At 40.1% G+C, this 13,326-nt stretch overlaps 1 protein-coding gene across 1 annotated transcript; it reads left to right on the top strand.

Annotated features, from left to right (window-relative positions):
• Positions 1-1,086: 1,086 nt before the first annotated feature.
• On the top strand, positions 1,087-11,721 carry LOC106876407 (DNA replication complex GINS protein PSF3). The gene is made up of 3 exons (XM_089354168.1): positions 1,087-1,267; positions 9,310-9,584; positions 11,357-11,721. The coding sequence occupies exons 1-3, from the start codon at positions 1,150-1,152 to the stop codon at positions 11,579-11,581; spliced, it is 618 nt and encodes a 205-aa protein (XP_089210294.1). The 5' UTR covers positions 1,087-1,149; the 3' UTR covers positions 11,582-11,721.
• The last annotated feature ends 1,605 nt before the right edge of the window (positions 11,722-13,326 follow it).

Raw genomic sequence — 13,326 nt, 5'->3', positions numbered from 1 at the left:
ATGCTATCCTCTTAAACGGAAATTTGTTTTCGCAACGCGGTCATGTACATTTTTGAACCAGAGAATAACATACATACTCATGCACAGGTTTACACGCTTCACCCATTGCCAACAACAATCGATGGGAAATAACTCTTCTTTACTTCCCGGAAAAACCTAATAATTTTTTTCACTGTATTACATTCCATTTTTGTTTATGAATACCGAGTCACTGAGATTCTATATACATAGTCCCAGCATAAAAAAAAGGTTATATGCTTCCGATCTGCATCACCCGGCCATGTACCCTCAAGCATACGCACACACACAGATACATACATACATTTGAATGAGTCTTTGTACTTGTGTTTGCTCACCCCGTTTCACAAACGGTATTGATTTGTGTGTCATCCCTGTAACTTAGCGCTTCGGCAAAACAGATCGATAGAATAAGTACCAGGCTTAAATAAGTACTAGGAATCGAAACCGCGATCCTATAACCGCGAGTCCGCTGCCCTAACCACTGGACCATTGCACCTCCACACACACACACATATATATATATATATATATATATATATATATACATATGTATATATATATATATATGTGTGTGTGTGTGTGTGTGTGTGTGTGTGTGTGTGTACCCCTTCTACCATCGCTTGACAGCCGATGTTGGTGTGTTTACGTCCTGTAACTTAGCGGTTTCACAAAAAAACGAAAAGAATAAGTACTAGGCTTACAAGAAATAACTCCTGGGGTCGATTTGTTCGACTAAAGGCGGTGCTCCAGCATGGCAGCAGTCAAATGACTGAAAGAAGTAAAAGAATAAAAGAATATATGTACATAACGCATTCACAAACGTTGGTATTAATACGAAAAGTATTAACGAAATTTGTCTCATATGAACCAATTTTGATTTTCTTTCTATCATTCTGTGAATATCCTTTAATTTACAAGTTGTGTTTATTTCTATCTATAAAAATTTAATTCTTTGAACAATTGTCGTTTTATAAGAATTCAATTTTGTTCCTTTTAATTTGAAATAATAATTTATAATTCGCAGGAGATTAACGTGTGCTCGTGGTCTAAGGAAACCGCGTGTGTAAGACGAAAAGCCTCATCGACTAATTAAATGTGGCGCCTAATTACAAAGTTCCCGACCCAAACATGTCTTCTGCTGAAGGTGGACCCGCTTCTACCTCGTTGAAGTATTTCGATATTGATGATATTTTAGCATCTCAGGAATATATTCCGAGCAAAATAGAAATGACACTTTACCGATTAGGTAACTTTATAAATTTTTATTTTCTTTGTTTATAGTGTTCGATCGTCTTGAATAAGTTGTTGCCGTTGTTGTTTAACCCTCGGTCGGTTTCCATTGAGCAGTGTTATGATCTAAGTTGTTAATAACTGTCCGTCACTATCCTGCCTCTCACCCTTTAAAGCATATTTTGTATACCAGAGACTGTTATATTGTCTTATGTATTCTTCGTTTTGTTTAAGTATGATTTAAGGGATATTTGACTGCTATTTCTAAAAGACTAATAAACATAACCATGTAGAGGATCCCTTGAAGTAGTGTCGCTACTGTTATTATTTGATGTTCGCTTTTATCTCAGAGTTGATCATACAAACACACACACACACATATAATCGACATGATGTGGAATTTGTTGCTTATTCTTTTTTCAGCTCTGATCGAACAAACCTATACCTAAGATTAAAAGCAGTCCAGACATGACATCCCGTCTTATAAATCAGGAGCAACGTAACCTTTCTCTTTTTAACACAGTGGCAGTATGCTTTGAAGGAGATTTGGTTGCTATTTTTAGTAGACTGAACGACTACGTAGCAATACGGTTGTGGACGTATATATATAATATATAGGTAATCTTCAAGTTTAGGGGGATAAAATAAATAAATAAAAATATTCAAGGGAAATAACTGAACGACTTACCAGTATTATCCGTTTTCTTCTAGCTGTTTATAAATAAATCACACCCTAACCCTAACGTCAATCAAATCACGTGTGTGATTTATTTATAAACAGATGTACGGAGAATACTGGTAAGACGTTCAGTTACTTCCCTTGAATATTTTAATTTATTTTTTTATCCCCTAAACTTGAAGATTACTTAATATATATATATAATATACATATATAATATATAATATCATCATCATCATTATCATCATCATCGTTTAACGTCCGCCTTCCATGCTAGCATGGGTTGGACGATTTGACTGAGGACTGGCGAACCAGATTGGCTACACCAGGCTCCAATCTGATTTGGCAGAGTTTCTACAGCTGGATGCCTTTCTTTATGCCAACCACTCCGAGAGTGTAGTGGGTGCTTTTACGTGCCACCGGCACGAAGGCCAGTCAGGCGGTACTGGCAACGGCCAAGCTCAAAATGGTGTATTTTACGTGCTACCTGCACAGGAGCCAGTCCAGTGACACTGGCAACGACCTCGCGCGAATGTTTTTTCACGTGCCACAGGCACAAGTGCCAGTAATGCGATGCTGGTAACGATCACGCTCAAATGATGCTATTTACGTGCCACTGGCACGGAAGCCAGACAGCTGCTCTGGCAACAATCACGCTCGGACGGTGCTCTTAGCGCTCCACTGGTACAGGTGCCATCACCATTTCGATTTCACTTGCCCCAACAGGTCTTCGCAAGCCGAGTTTAGTGTCCAATGAAGGAGAGGTTGGCATGGGTGCCAGTCGTCGAATTTGGTTCGATTTTGATTTCACTTGCTTCAACAGGTCTTTGCAAGCGGAGTTTAGTGTCCAGTGAAGGAAAGGTACGCATAAGTGGGCTGGCTACACCCCTGACAGAGGCCTCAGATTATGGTCTCACATGGCTTGCCGAGTCTTCTCATGCACAGCATATTTCCAAAGGTCTCGGTCACAAGTCTTTGCCTCAGTGAGGCCTTATTTTCGAAGGTTGTGCCTCACCACCTCATCTCAGGTCTTCCTGGGTCTACCTCTTCCACAGGTTCCCTCAACCACTAGGGTGTGGCACTTTTTCACACAGCTATCCTCATCCATTCTATACTATTCTTTATACTATTAACTTAGTGTTAAATAGGATATCGGCTAACATTAAATATCAAGTGAATTAATATAAAAATACATATTTTACCAATCAATGATAGAAAATCATTTAACAGTATTATTGAAAATAAAAGCAATACTTATCTCAACGAAGCTATAGTTTAAGCTCTGCTGGGGCACTGCCATAAAGAATTTTAGTCAAATGAATTGAGCCCAATTCTTATATTTTTTCAGTTTGGTACTTATCTATTCAGACTTTCACTGAATCACTAATTTATGGTCACACACACACACACACACACACATAGGTGCAGCAGTGGCTGTGTGGTAAGTAGCTTGCTTACCAACCACATAGTTCCGAGTTCAGTCCCACTGCATGCCACCTCAGGTAGGTGTCTTCTACTGTAACTTCAGGCCGACCAAAGCCTTGTGAGTAGATTTGGTAGACAGAAACTGAGAGAAGCCCATTGTATATATATATATATATATATATATATATATATATATATATATATATATATATATATACCGGAGTAAGCACATAAATGTGCAACCAGGTGGAAAAAGAGTACTCAAATACCAGAGGTAGAGTAATATGCTTTATTTAAAAGCAGCAGAAATATAACAGTTGTCTGATGAATGGGAACGTGAAACTCTGAGTAACAGTTTTTTGTTATATTTCTGCTGCTTTTGAATAAAGTATATATATATATATATGTGTATATGTTTGTCCGCCCCAACCGATGTTGGTATGTTTATGTCCCTGTCACTTAGCAGTTTGGTAAAAGGAACCGATAGAATAAGTACTAGGCTTACAAGAAATAACTCCTGGGGGTTGATTTGTTCGACTAAATGCGGTGCTCCAGCATGACCACTGGCAAATGATTGAACCAAATAAAAGAATAAGAAGAATATATACGACAGGCTTCTTTCAGTTTCCGTCAACCAAATTCACTCACAAGGCTTTGGTCGGCCTGAGTCTATAGTAGAAGACACTAGCCCAAGGTGCCACACAGTGGGACTGAACCTGAAACCATGTGGTTGAGAAGCCAGCTTCTTACCATACAGCCACTCCTATTTTATACATAAGTTCATAGTAAGTCTGGTGTCACGTCATATCTACATAATTATGCTTTTACTTTCAAAGTGTTCTCTTTAATATCTTAACATTCATCATTCTGATGTTAAATTCTGACACTTTGCTTGCAAGGTTATTCACCACAGTCTGTCACGATAACCTCACGTGTATGTGTTTGTGGGGGAGGTGGTTATCATTACAGTCACCCAATACATTTATCTGTGCTGTCAAGGCTAAGGATTGTACTGCTAATCTATCTAGGGTAATAATGGTGTACATTTTTTTTTTTAATTTGGCATGTTGAAATTTTAATTTCTTTAATAATCCTATTTTGAAATGTGTCATGCAACTAAGCATTTAAATTTTAAGTACATGTTTATAGATAAGCATTTTATAACATCATATAAGCTGCAGGTGTGGCTGTGTGGTAAAAAGTTTGGTTCCCATTCACATAGTTCTGGGTTCAGTTCCACTACATGGCAACTTGGGCAAGTGTCTTCTACTATAGCCCTAGGCTGGGAAAAGCCTTGTTATTGGATATGGGAGACGAAAACTGAAAGGAGCATGGTGTATATATATATACATATATGCACACACACACACACACACATGTATATATTAATGTTTGTTTTTATCATCACCATTGTCGTTTAACGTCCGTTTTCCATGCTGGCATGGGTTGGACAGTTTGACTGAAAACTGGCAAGCTGGGGAGCTGCACCAGGTTCCAGTCTGATTTGGTAATGTTTCTGCAGTTGGTTGCCCTTCCTAGCACCAACCACTTCAAGAATGCAGTGGGTGCTTTTTAAATGCCACGATGGGTTACTCTATACTTTTTAGAGTATGAATCTATTATTCTTATACAAGAATGTTGTTGATAGTAATTTCAAAGTTTTAACCAGCTAACCCAGCATGATCTTCGAACTTTGGGCCTCACACAGGCAATGACTAGTGACCAAGACCTTTGGCAATATGCTGCACTTGAGAAGACCTGTCAATGCTGGTGTCACATAACTAGTACCTGTGCCAGTGGCGCATAAAGGGTACCTTTCGTGTATTGGGCCTCATGGAAGCAAAGTGGCTGAGTTCCTTTCGAGTGTTGGGTCTCACAGAGGCAATGACCAAAACCTTTGGCATTATTTCATGGCAGATACTGGTGTCACACAAATGGTACCTGTGCTGGTGGCACATAAAAGCACCCATTACACTCTCAGAGTGGTTGGTGTTAGGAAGAGCATCCAACCATAGAAAACCATACCAAATCAGACTGGAGTCTGGTGCAGCCTTCCGGCTTACCAGCCCTGGTCAAACTGTCCAACCCATGCCAGCATGGACAATGGACGTTAAATGATGATAATGATGATTGTTGTATATTTTTAGAATGACATTGTAGGGTAGGTGTGAGAGGTGAGATCTGATGGGTTTGAACATGAAATAGGTTGAATATTTGGGCTGGATATGGCTCAGTGGTTAGAGTGTCGGGCTCGCAGTCATGAGGTAGTGAGTTCGATTCTCAGACTGGGAATTTTACGTTGCTCCTGTTCACTCACCAACCACATGGTTCCAGGTTCAGTCCCATTGCGTGGCACCTTGGGCAAGTGTCATCTACTATAGCCTTGGGCCGACCAAAGCCTTGTGGGTGGATTTGGTAGACGGAAACTGAAAGAAGCCCGCCGTATATATATATATATATATATATATATATATATATATATATATATATGAATATATATATATGTGTGTGTTTGTGTGTCTGTGTTTGTCCCCCACAACATCGCTTGAGAACCGATGCTGGTGTGGTTACGTCCCCGTAACTTAGCGGTTCGGCAAAAGAGACTGATAGAATAAGTACCAGGCTTACAAAGAATAAGCCTGGGGTCGATTTGCTCGACTAAAGGCGGTACTCCAGCATGGCCACTGTCAAATGCCTGAAACAAGTAAAAGAGTAAAAGCGTATATTTCATTATAAAAATATAATAGAATTTTTTAAAGCTTTATTAAATGACTTGGAGGGTCCAATAGAATAATGCAGATATCAAAGGGGTCCATGGGCAAAAAAAAAAAATGGTTGAGAAACACTGGACTAAACTTCCAAGGTGGTGCTCCAGCATGGCCGCTGTCCGATGTCTAAAACAAGTGAAAGATATAAGATAACTTGCTTTCGTTTTCTCATGTGTTTTGATCCTGTTTCTTCTATAGTCAACGATGTGTATATACCGGTTATATATTGCGGACGATTTAATTCCACAATTAGACCGAAACAAAGCGAAACCAAATTTCGTTTTAATTTATGAAGTTTTATGGAAAGACAAGTTTTCAATCAAAAAGCAATTATTTTTTTAAGTTACGAACTGATCCAAGGGAGACAATTACCTTACAAAGAGGAATAGCATAGCTTTTCTAACGCATTGTTTCTTTCCTTTCTCGAAGCTTAAGCATACTCCCTTTTACTCTTTTACTTGTTTCAGTCATTTGACTGCAGCCATGCTGGAGCACCGCCTTTAGTCGAACAAATCGACCCCAGGACTTATTCCTTGGAAGCCTAGGACTTATTCTATCGGGCTCTTTTGCCGAACCGCTAAGTTACGGGGACGTAAACACACCAGCATCGGTTGTCAAGCGATGTTGGGGGGACAAACACAGACACAAACATATACACACACATACATACATACATACATACATATATATATGTATATATATATATATATATATATATATATATATATATATATATATATATATATATAAAACAAATAGTAAATGAGTATATGCATGTATACGTACAGGTATGTGCATACCGACATCCACCTGTACGTATAGGTGCATAGCTGGGTACAGGACATTGCAAACAAACGTAGACGAGAACACACGAGCCACATAGAGAACATTCTACTTCATCAGCTACCCACGTTTTAACACCGGCGTTTCGACGAGCTTGGGCAGGACGCATCGTTAAAACGGCTCGTCCCATGGATCGCAGATTAAATTTGTATACGCAAATTAAATCTAGCCATGGAGGAATGTAGTGGCGGACAAAAAACAAGACAGGAAAACAAACAGAAAAGGCTTTACGGCCAGACGAGAAAAATCTGTGTGTATGAACGCGATGAGGCACGAACCTGAGAGGGACAAAGTGGTGCGTGCGTTGCTTGGCGAAAGCCAAGGAAGGAAAGGATTATTGACCGGAAGCATGTGACCATGCCGGTAGAGAGAGTGGTAGAGGGAGAAACAAAGGGAGGAAGTAGAAGAATAAGTGAGCAACAGGGGAAAAGAGAAAGAGAGGAAGTACATATATATATATATATATATATATATATATACGACGGGCTTCTTTCAGTTTCCGTCTACCAAATCCACTCACAAGGCTTTGGTCGGCCCGAGGCTATAGTAGAAGACACTTTCCTAAGGTGCCACACATGGTTCGTAAGCAAGCTACTTACCACACAGCCACTCCTACGCCTATTCTTTTATTTGTTTCAGTCATTTGACTGCGGCCATGCTGGAACACCGCCTAGTACTTATTTTATCGGTCTTTTATGCCGAACCGCTATGTTACGGGGATATAAACACACCAACATCGGTTGTCAACCGATGATGGGGGAGACAAACACACACACACACGACTACACACACACACGCACACACGATGAGCTTCTTTCAGTTTCCGCCTACCAAATCCACTCACAAGTCTTTGGTCGGCCCGAGGCTATAGTAGAAGACACTTGCCCAAGGTGCCACACAGTAGGAATGAACCTGGAACCATATGGTTGGTAAGCAAGCTACTTATCACACAGCCATTCCTATATATATTCTTTTATTCTTTTATAATTTTACTTGTTTGTCATTTGGCTGGGGCCATGCCGGAGCAGCGCCTTAAGGAGTATTAGTAGAACAAATCGACCCCAGGACTTATTTTTAAAGCTTAATACTTATTCTATCAGTCTCTTTTTCCTGAGCTGCTAAGTCACAGGGATGTAAACACACCAACACCGGTTGTCAAGCGGTCATGGGGGGACAAACACAGACACAAAGTCACACACACACATGACATGCTTCTTTGAGTTTCTGTCTACCAAATCCAATCACAACACTTTGGTTGGCCTGAACCATATCAACCACATGGCTCCGGGTTCAGTCCCACTGCGTGGCACCTTGTCCACGTGTCTTCTACTATAGCCTCGGGCCAACCAAAGTGTTGTGAGTGGATTTGGTAGAAAGAAACTGAAAGAAGCTCATATATATCATCATCATCATCATCATCATCATCGTTTAACGTCCGTTTTCCATGCTGGCATGGGTTGGACAGTTTGACTGAGGACTGGCAAGCCAGTAGGCTGCACCAAGCTCCAATCTGATATGGCACGGTTTCTACAGTTGGATGCCCTTCCTAACTCCAACCACTCTCAGAATGTAGCAGGTGCTTTTTACATGCCACTGGCACACGAGCCATTCAGGGAGCACTGGCATTGACCACGTTCAGATGGTGCTTTTTACATGCCACCAGCACAGGGAGTCAGTCAGGCAGCACTGGCATCAACTGTGTCTTTGTGTCTGTGTTTGTTCCCCACCATTGCTTGACAACCGATGTTGGTGTGTCTACGTCCATGTAACTTAGCGGTTCAGTAAAGAGCCCGATAGAGTAAGTACCAGGCTTACAAAGAATAAGTCCTGGGGTTGATTTCTTCGACTAAAAAGTGGTACCCCAGCATGGCTGCAGTCAAACGACTGAAACCAATAAAAGAAACCCTCTACTAAACTTCCAAAGTGTTGCCCCAGCATGGCCGCAGTCCGATGGCCCAGTGGTTAGGGCAGTGGACTTGTGGTTGTAGGTTCGCGGTTTCGGTTCCCAGACCGGGCGTTGTGAGTGTTTATTGAGCGAAAACACCTTAAGCTCCACGAGGCTCTGGCAGGGGATGGTGGTGAACCCTGCTGTACTCCTTGCCTAAGGTGCTACACAACAGAACTGAACCTGGAACCAAATGGTTGAGAAGCAAGCTTTTTAATCAGACAACCAAACCCATGTCCGTGTCTGCATTATGTTTATTTAATTATAAAAGTCAGTTTGGAATGCCTTTTATTATAGTGCTGCTTCCATTAGAGCTAACCCAGACTAAATAAAAACAATCAAAACGTATATTTTGATACAATTTCAGTTTTTTTCTTTTTGCTACATTTTATTTCCAGGTTTCCTCGACCCGAGTTCAGACGAAAAAGACATCAAACCCGGCACGAAACTTGAGTTCCCGTTTTGGCTGGCACAAGCTCTTTGCAGTCAGAAGAGGCATATCATCAGTGTTGAGTTACCCAAGCCTTATCGAATAGGTTATAGAGAGGTGATGAAGGCTGATGCCAGCGTTGTGAACCTGCACAAACTTGGACCTTATTTCTATGACCTTGGCTGCAAGTTACGATATTTCCCTTTCACAGAAATAGACGACGTTGCTAAATCTTTGCTCGATGTAAGTTGAGAAAAAACTTCTAACGTTTGTCCAGTTCCTTTGTGGTTTGTTTAAAAAATAAAATTCATTCCCACTGCGTGACACCTTGGGCAAGTGTCTTCTACTATAGCCTCGGGCCGACCAAAGCCTTGTGAGTGGATTTGGTAGACGGAAACTGAAAGAAGCCCGTCGTATATATGTAGATATATATATGTGTGTATGTTTATGCGTTTGTGTTTGTCTCCCCCAACATCACTTGACAACCAATGCTGGTGTGTTAACGTCTGCCGTAACATAGCGGTTTGGCAAAAGAGACCGATATAATAAGTACTAGGCTTCCAAAGAATAAGTCCTAGGGTCGATTTGCTCGACTAAAAGGCGGTGCTCCAGCATGGCCGCAGTCAAATTACTGAAACAAGTAAAAAAGTAAATGTAATATGTTGCGCTTCTCGAACGAGTTGTTTCCCTTACATTTGGTTTCCGTGATATTGACTATTAACTAAGAGTTGTCTCCCTTGCGTGTAATGAAATTTTTTTTTTTCTCGAGAAGGCCTTTATCATCATCATCATCACGTTCACTTTTCCATACATGCTTGGGTCTGACGGATTCTCTACAGCCCGATGCCCTTCCTGTCAATAACCCTCACCTGTTTCCAAGTAAGTTCATATTCACCATGAGCAGATATGTTTCGTGGAAGATTGGAAACGGAGGACACTGCTTGCATGACGGTGACACTCGTCTACAGCCATCACATGAAGTTGAATCAAAGCAACAGTTAAACACACACACACACACACACACACACACACACACACACACGCGCGCACACATGCACACACGCTTGCATGGATACGTGCACACACATATGACAGGTTTCCCCTCTGTGTTAGCCCCTTGTGGGCAATAAAAAAAAAAAGAAGAAATCACACATATGACAGGTTTCTTTCTGTTTCCATCTTCAAATCCACTCATAATGCTTTGGTTGACCCAGGGCTACAGTAGAAGACAGTTCCCCAAGGTGCCTTGCAGTGGGATTGAACCCAGAACTTCGTGGTTGTGTGTCTATGAATAACAAATAGCATTTTTTTAACCCCAAGTCGAACCATTTTGTCTTTGTTTTACTCATGCAAAAAACATCTTGGAAAAGATTACTTTATAATTTCTCCCTTTTTAAAGAGTGTAGGGTACAATTTATAGGAATCATTCTTATTTCTTTATTGCCCACAAGGGGCTAAACATAGAGGGGACAAACAAGGACAGACAAAAGGATTAAGTCGATTACCCCAGTGCGTAACTGGTATTTAATTTATCGACCCCGAAAGGATGACAGGCAAAGTCGACCTCGGCAGAATTTGAACTCAGAACGTAACGGCAGACGAAATACCACTAAGCATTTTGTCCGGCGTGCTAACGTTTCTGCCAGTTCGCTGCCTTTATAGGAATCATTCTGAAATCATTTATTGGAATCATTCCGCTTAGAAGTTCTTCATTAACCCATTAGTGCCCAAATTTTTTTATTTAATTTATTACCAAACATTTTTTTTTATACAACTTTATCTGATTCTAAATATATAAAAAATGTTTTATTACAATATTTGAAAGACACTCCAGTCTCAATGACTAACTAAAAGATAGCTCATAAAAATACAGGTGTTGCAGAAATATGATGGATTATCCTTCTGGTTCTAAAAAAGGGGCCATGGGCACTAATCGGTTAAGGAACACAATTAACACAAACCATACATTATTACTTAAATTATTTTTTGCTTTCTTGGTTTTATTTTTTTAACAGACATTTCAAGTAAGATTCCGAAAAATTTTGGATGCATCGCAGAGTTCCTTAAATGAAGACTCATCCAGTTTGACCTCAACTTTGGACAGCACGGAAAAATTCCTCTTTCACACAGGTCTGAAATCTTTAAATGATTTCCAAAGCTGGGAGACACGACGGGCAGAGAAACTAACCTCTTCAGAAATGGTACGAATTTACAGGAAGAGGAAGCGTGAAAATGATTGATAGTGGCGAGAGTAGCAACAACAACAACAGTGACACTTTTAACAGCAACAACAGCAAAAGCAGCAGCAGCAGCAGCAGTAGCAGTAACTACAACCAGTCAGTAACAAAAATGACAATGATAAAAAAAATAACAAAAATACAAGAAATATATGCATGGATGTCTGTATGTATCTATGTTTATATATATATATATATGTATGTATTTATGTGCGTGTGTATGTGTCTGTGTATATATAAATATCATCATCATCATCATCATCATTGTTTTAACATCCACTTTTCCATGCTTGCATGACCTGGATGGAATTGGTTGAGGCAGATTTTCATCAGCCAGATGCCCTTTCTTGGCACCGATACTCTTTTGTTTCTAAATAAGGTAATATTCCCTACTCTTTCCATCTGTGGCTGGACGTGTCTTCACGTAACATTGGAAATTAAGGACACCACTTGTATAACAATGACACTCATTTACAACCACCACATGATGTCAAGACAAGAACACATAAAGACCCTTAAACACACACACACACTTAGATACTTAGATAAGTTTTGGCCAGAATTGACCCAGGCCATGGCTAAATTAATAGCACCACCTGGAGAAGCCATGGAATGATCTTTCATTGCACAGTAATTCTTTGGGCATATAAACAGCAGGCTTCTTTCAGTTTCCATTTGCCAAATCCACTCATAAGGCTTTGACTGGCACAGGGTTATAGTAGACACTTGCATAAGGTTCCATGCAGTGGGACTCAATCTAGAATATGGCTGGAAAAAGAACTTGTGTGTGTGTATATATATATATATACATATATATATATATATATATATATATGTGTGTGTGTGTGTGTGTGTATGTATGTAAGAATGAGTGTTTGTGCGCATGTGCATGCATGTATGTATGGTTGAGTGTTCGAAAAGTTCATTTTTCAAACACGTGGTTTTAGGTTCAGTCCTACTGCATGGCACCTTGGGAAGTGTCTTTTACCCTAACCCTGGACTAACCCAAGTCTTGTGAGTAGATTTGATTGACAGAAATTATGTGTGTATGTATGTGTGAGTCTATGCATGCATATGTGTGTATGTGAGTATATGTTTTGTCTACATCTGTGAGATTGTTTGTATGAAAGTGCAGAAGGCGGTGTTGTTAGTCTCACCTGTCAATGAATTGTTTCGGCCACTTTGAGTCTGTGTGAAGAGGAGTCTTTGAAATGTTTTTGCAGCAGCTGGCAACAACATGTTTTTCTTTTAAATGAAATGTTTTGATTTCTTTTATGTCAATTTTAATACAATGGAATAAAATACTGAAATAATTACATCAAGGTAGAATCATAATAGTAATTTAAAACACACATGTTACTGTTTTATTGTCCATCATCATCATCATCATCATCATCATCATCATCGTTATTGTACCATAATGTGTCAATAAATTTTGTCCTACATCCATAACCTGATCTGTGACAGAATTCCACTGCAACTATTTAGGTTCGGTTGTTGGCCAGTTTTAAATGTTGTTGTTGGCACTCCGTCGCTTACGACGCCGAGGGTTCCAGTTGATCCGATCAACGGAACAGCCTGCTCGTGAAATTAACGTGCAAGTGGCTGAGCACTCCACAGACACTTGTACCCTTAACGTAACTTTCTGGGATATTCAGCATGGCACAGAGTGTTACAAGGCTGACCCTTTGAATTACAGGCACAACAGAAACAGGAAGTAAGAGTGAAAGAAAGTTGTGGTGAAAGAG

Source organism: Octopus bimaculoides, chromosome 6, assembly GCF_046866305.1.
Source record: "Octopus bimaculoides isolate indiv1 chromosome 6, ASM4686630v1, whole genome shotgun sequence".
NCBI lineage: Eukaryota > Metazoa > Mollusca > Cephalopoda > Octopoda > Octopodidae > Octopus > Octopus bimaculoides.
This window is presented reverse-complemented; position numbering and strand designations above follow the sequence as displayed.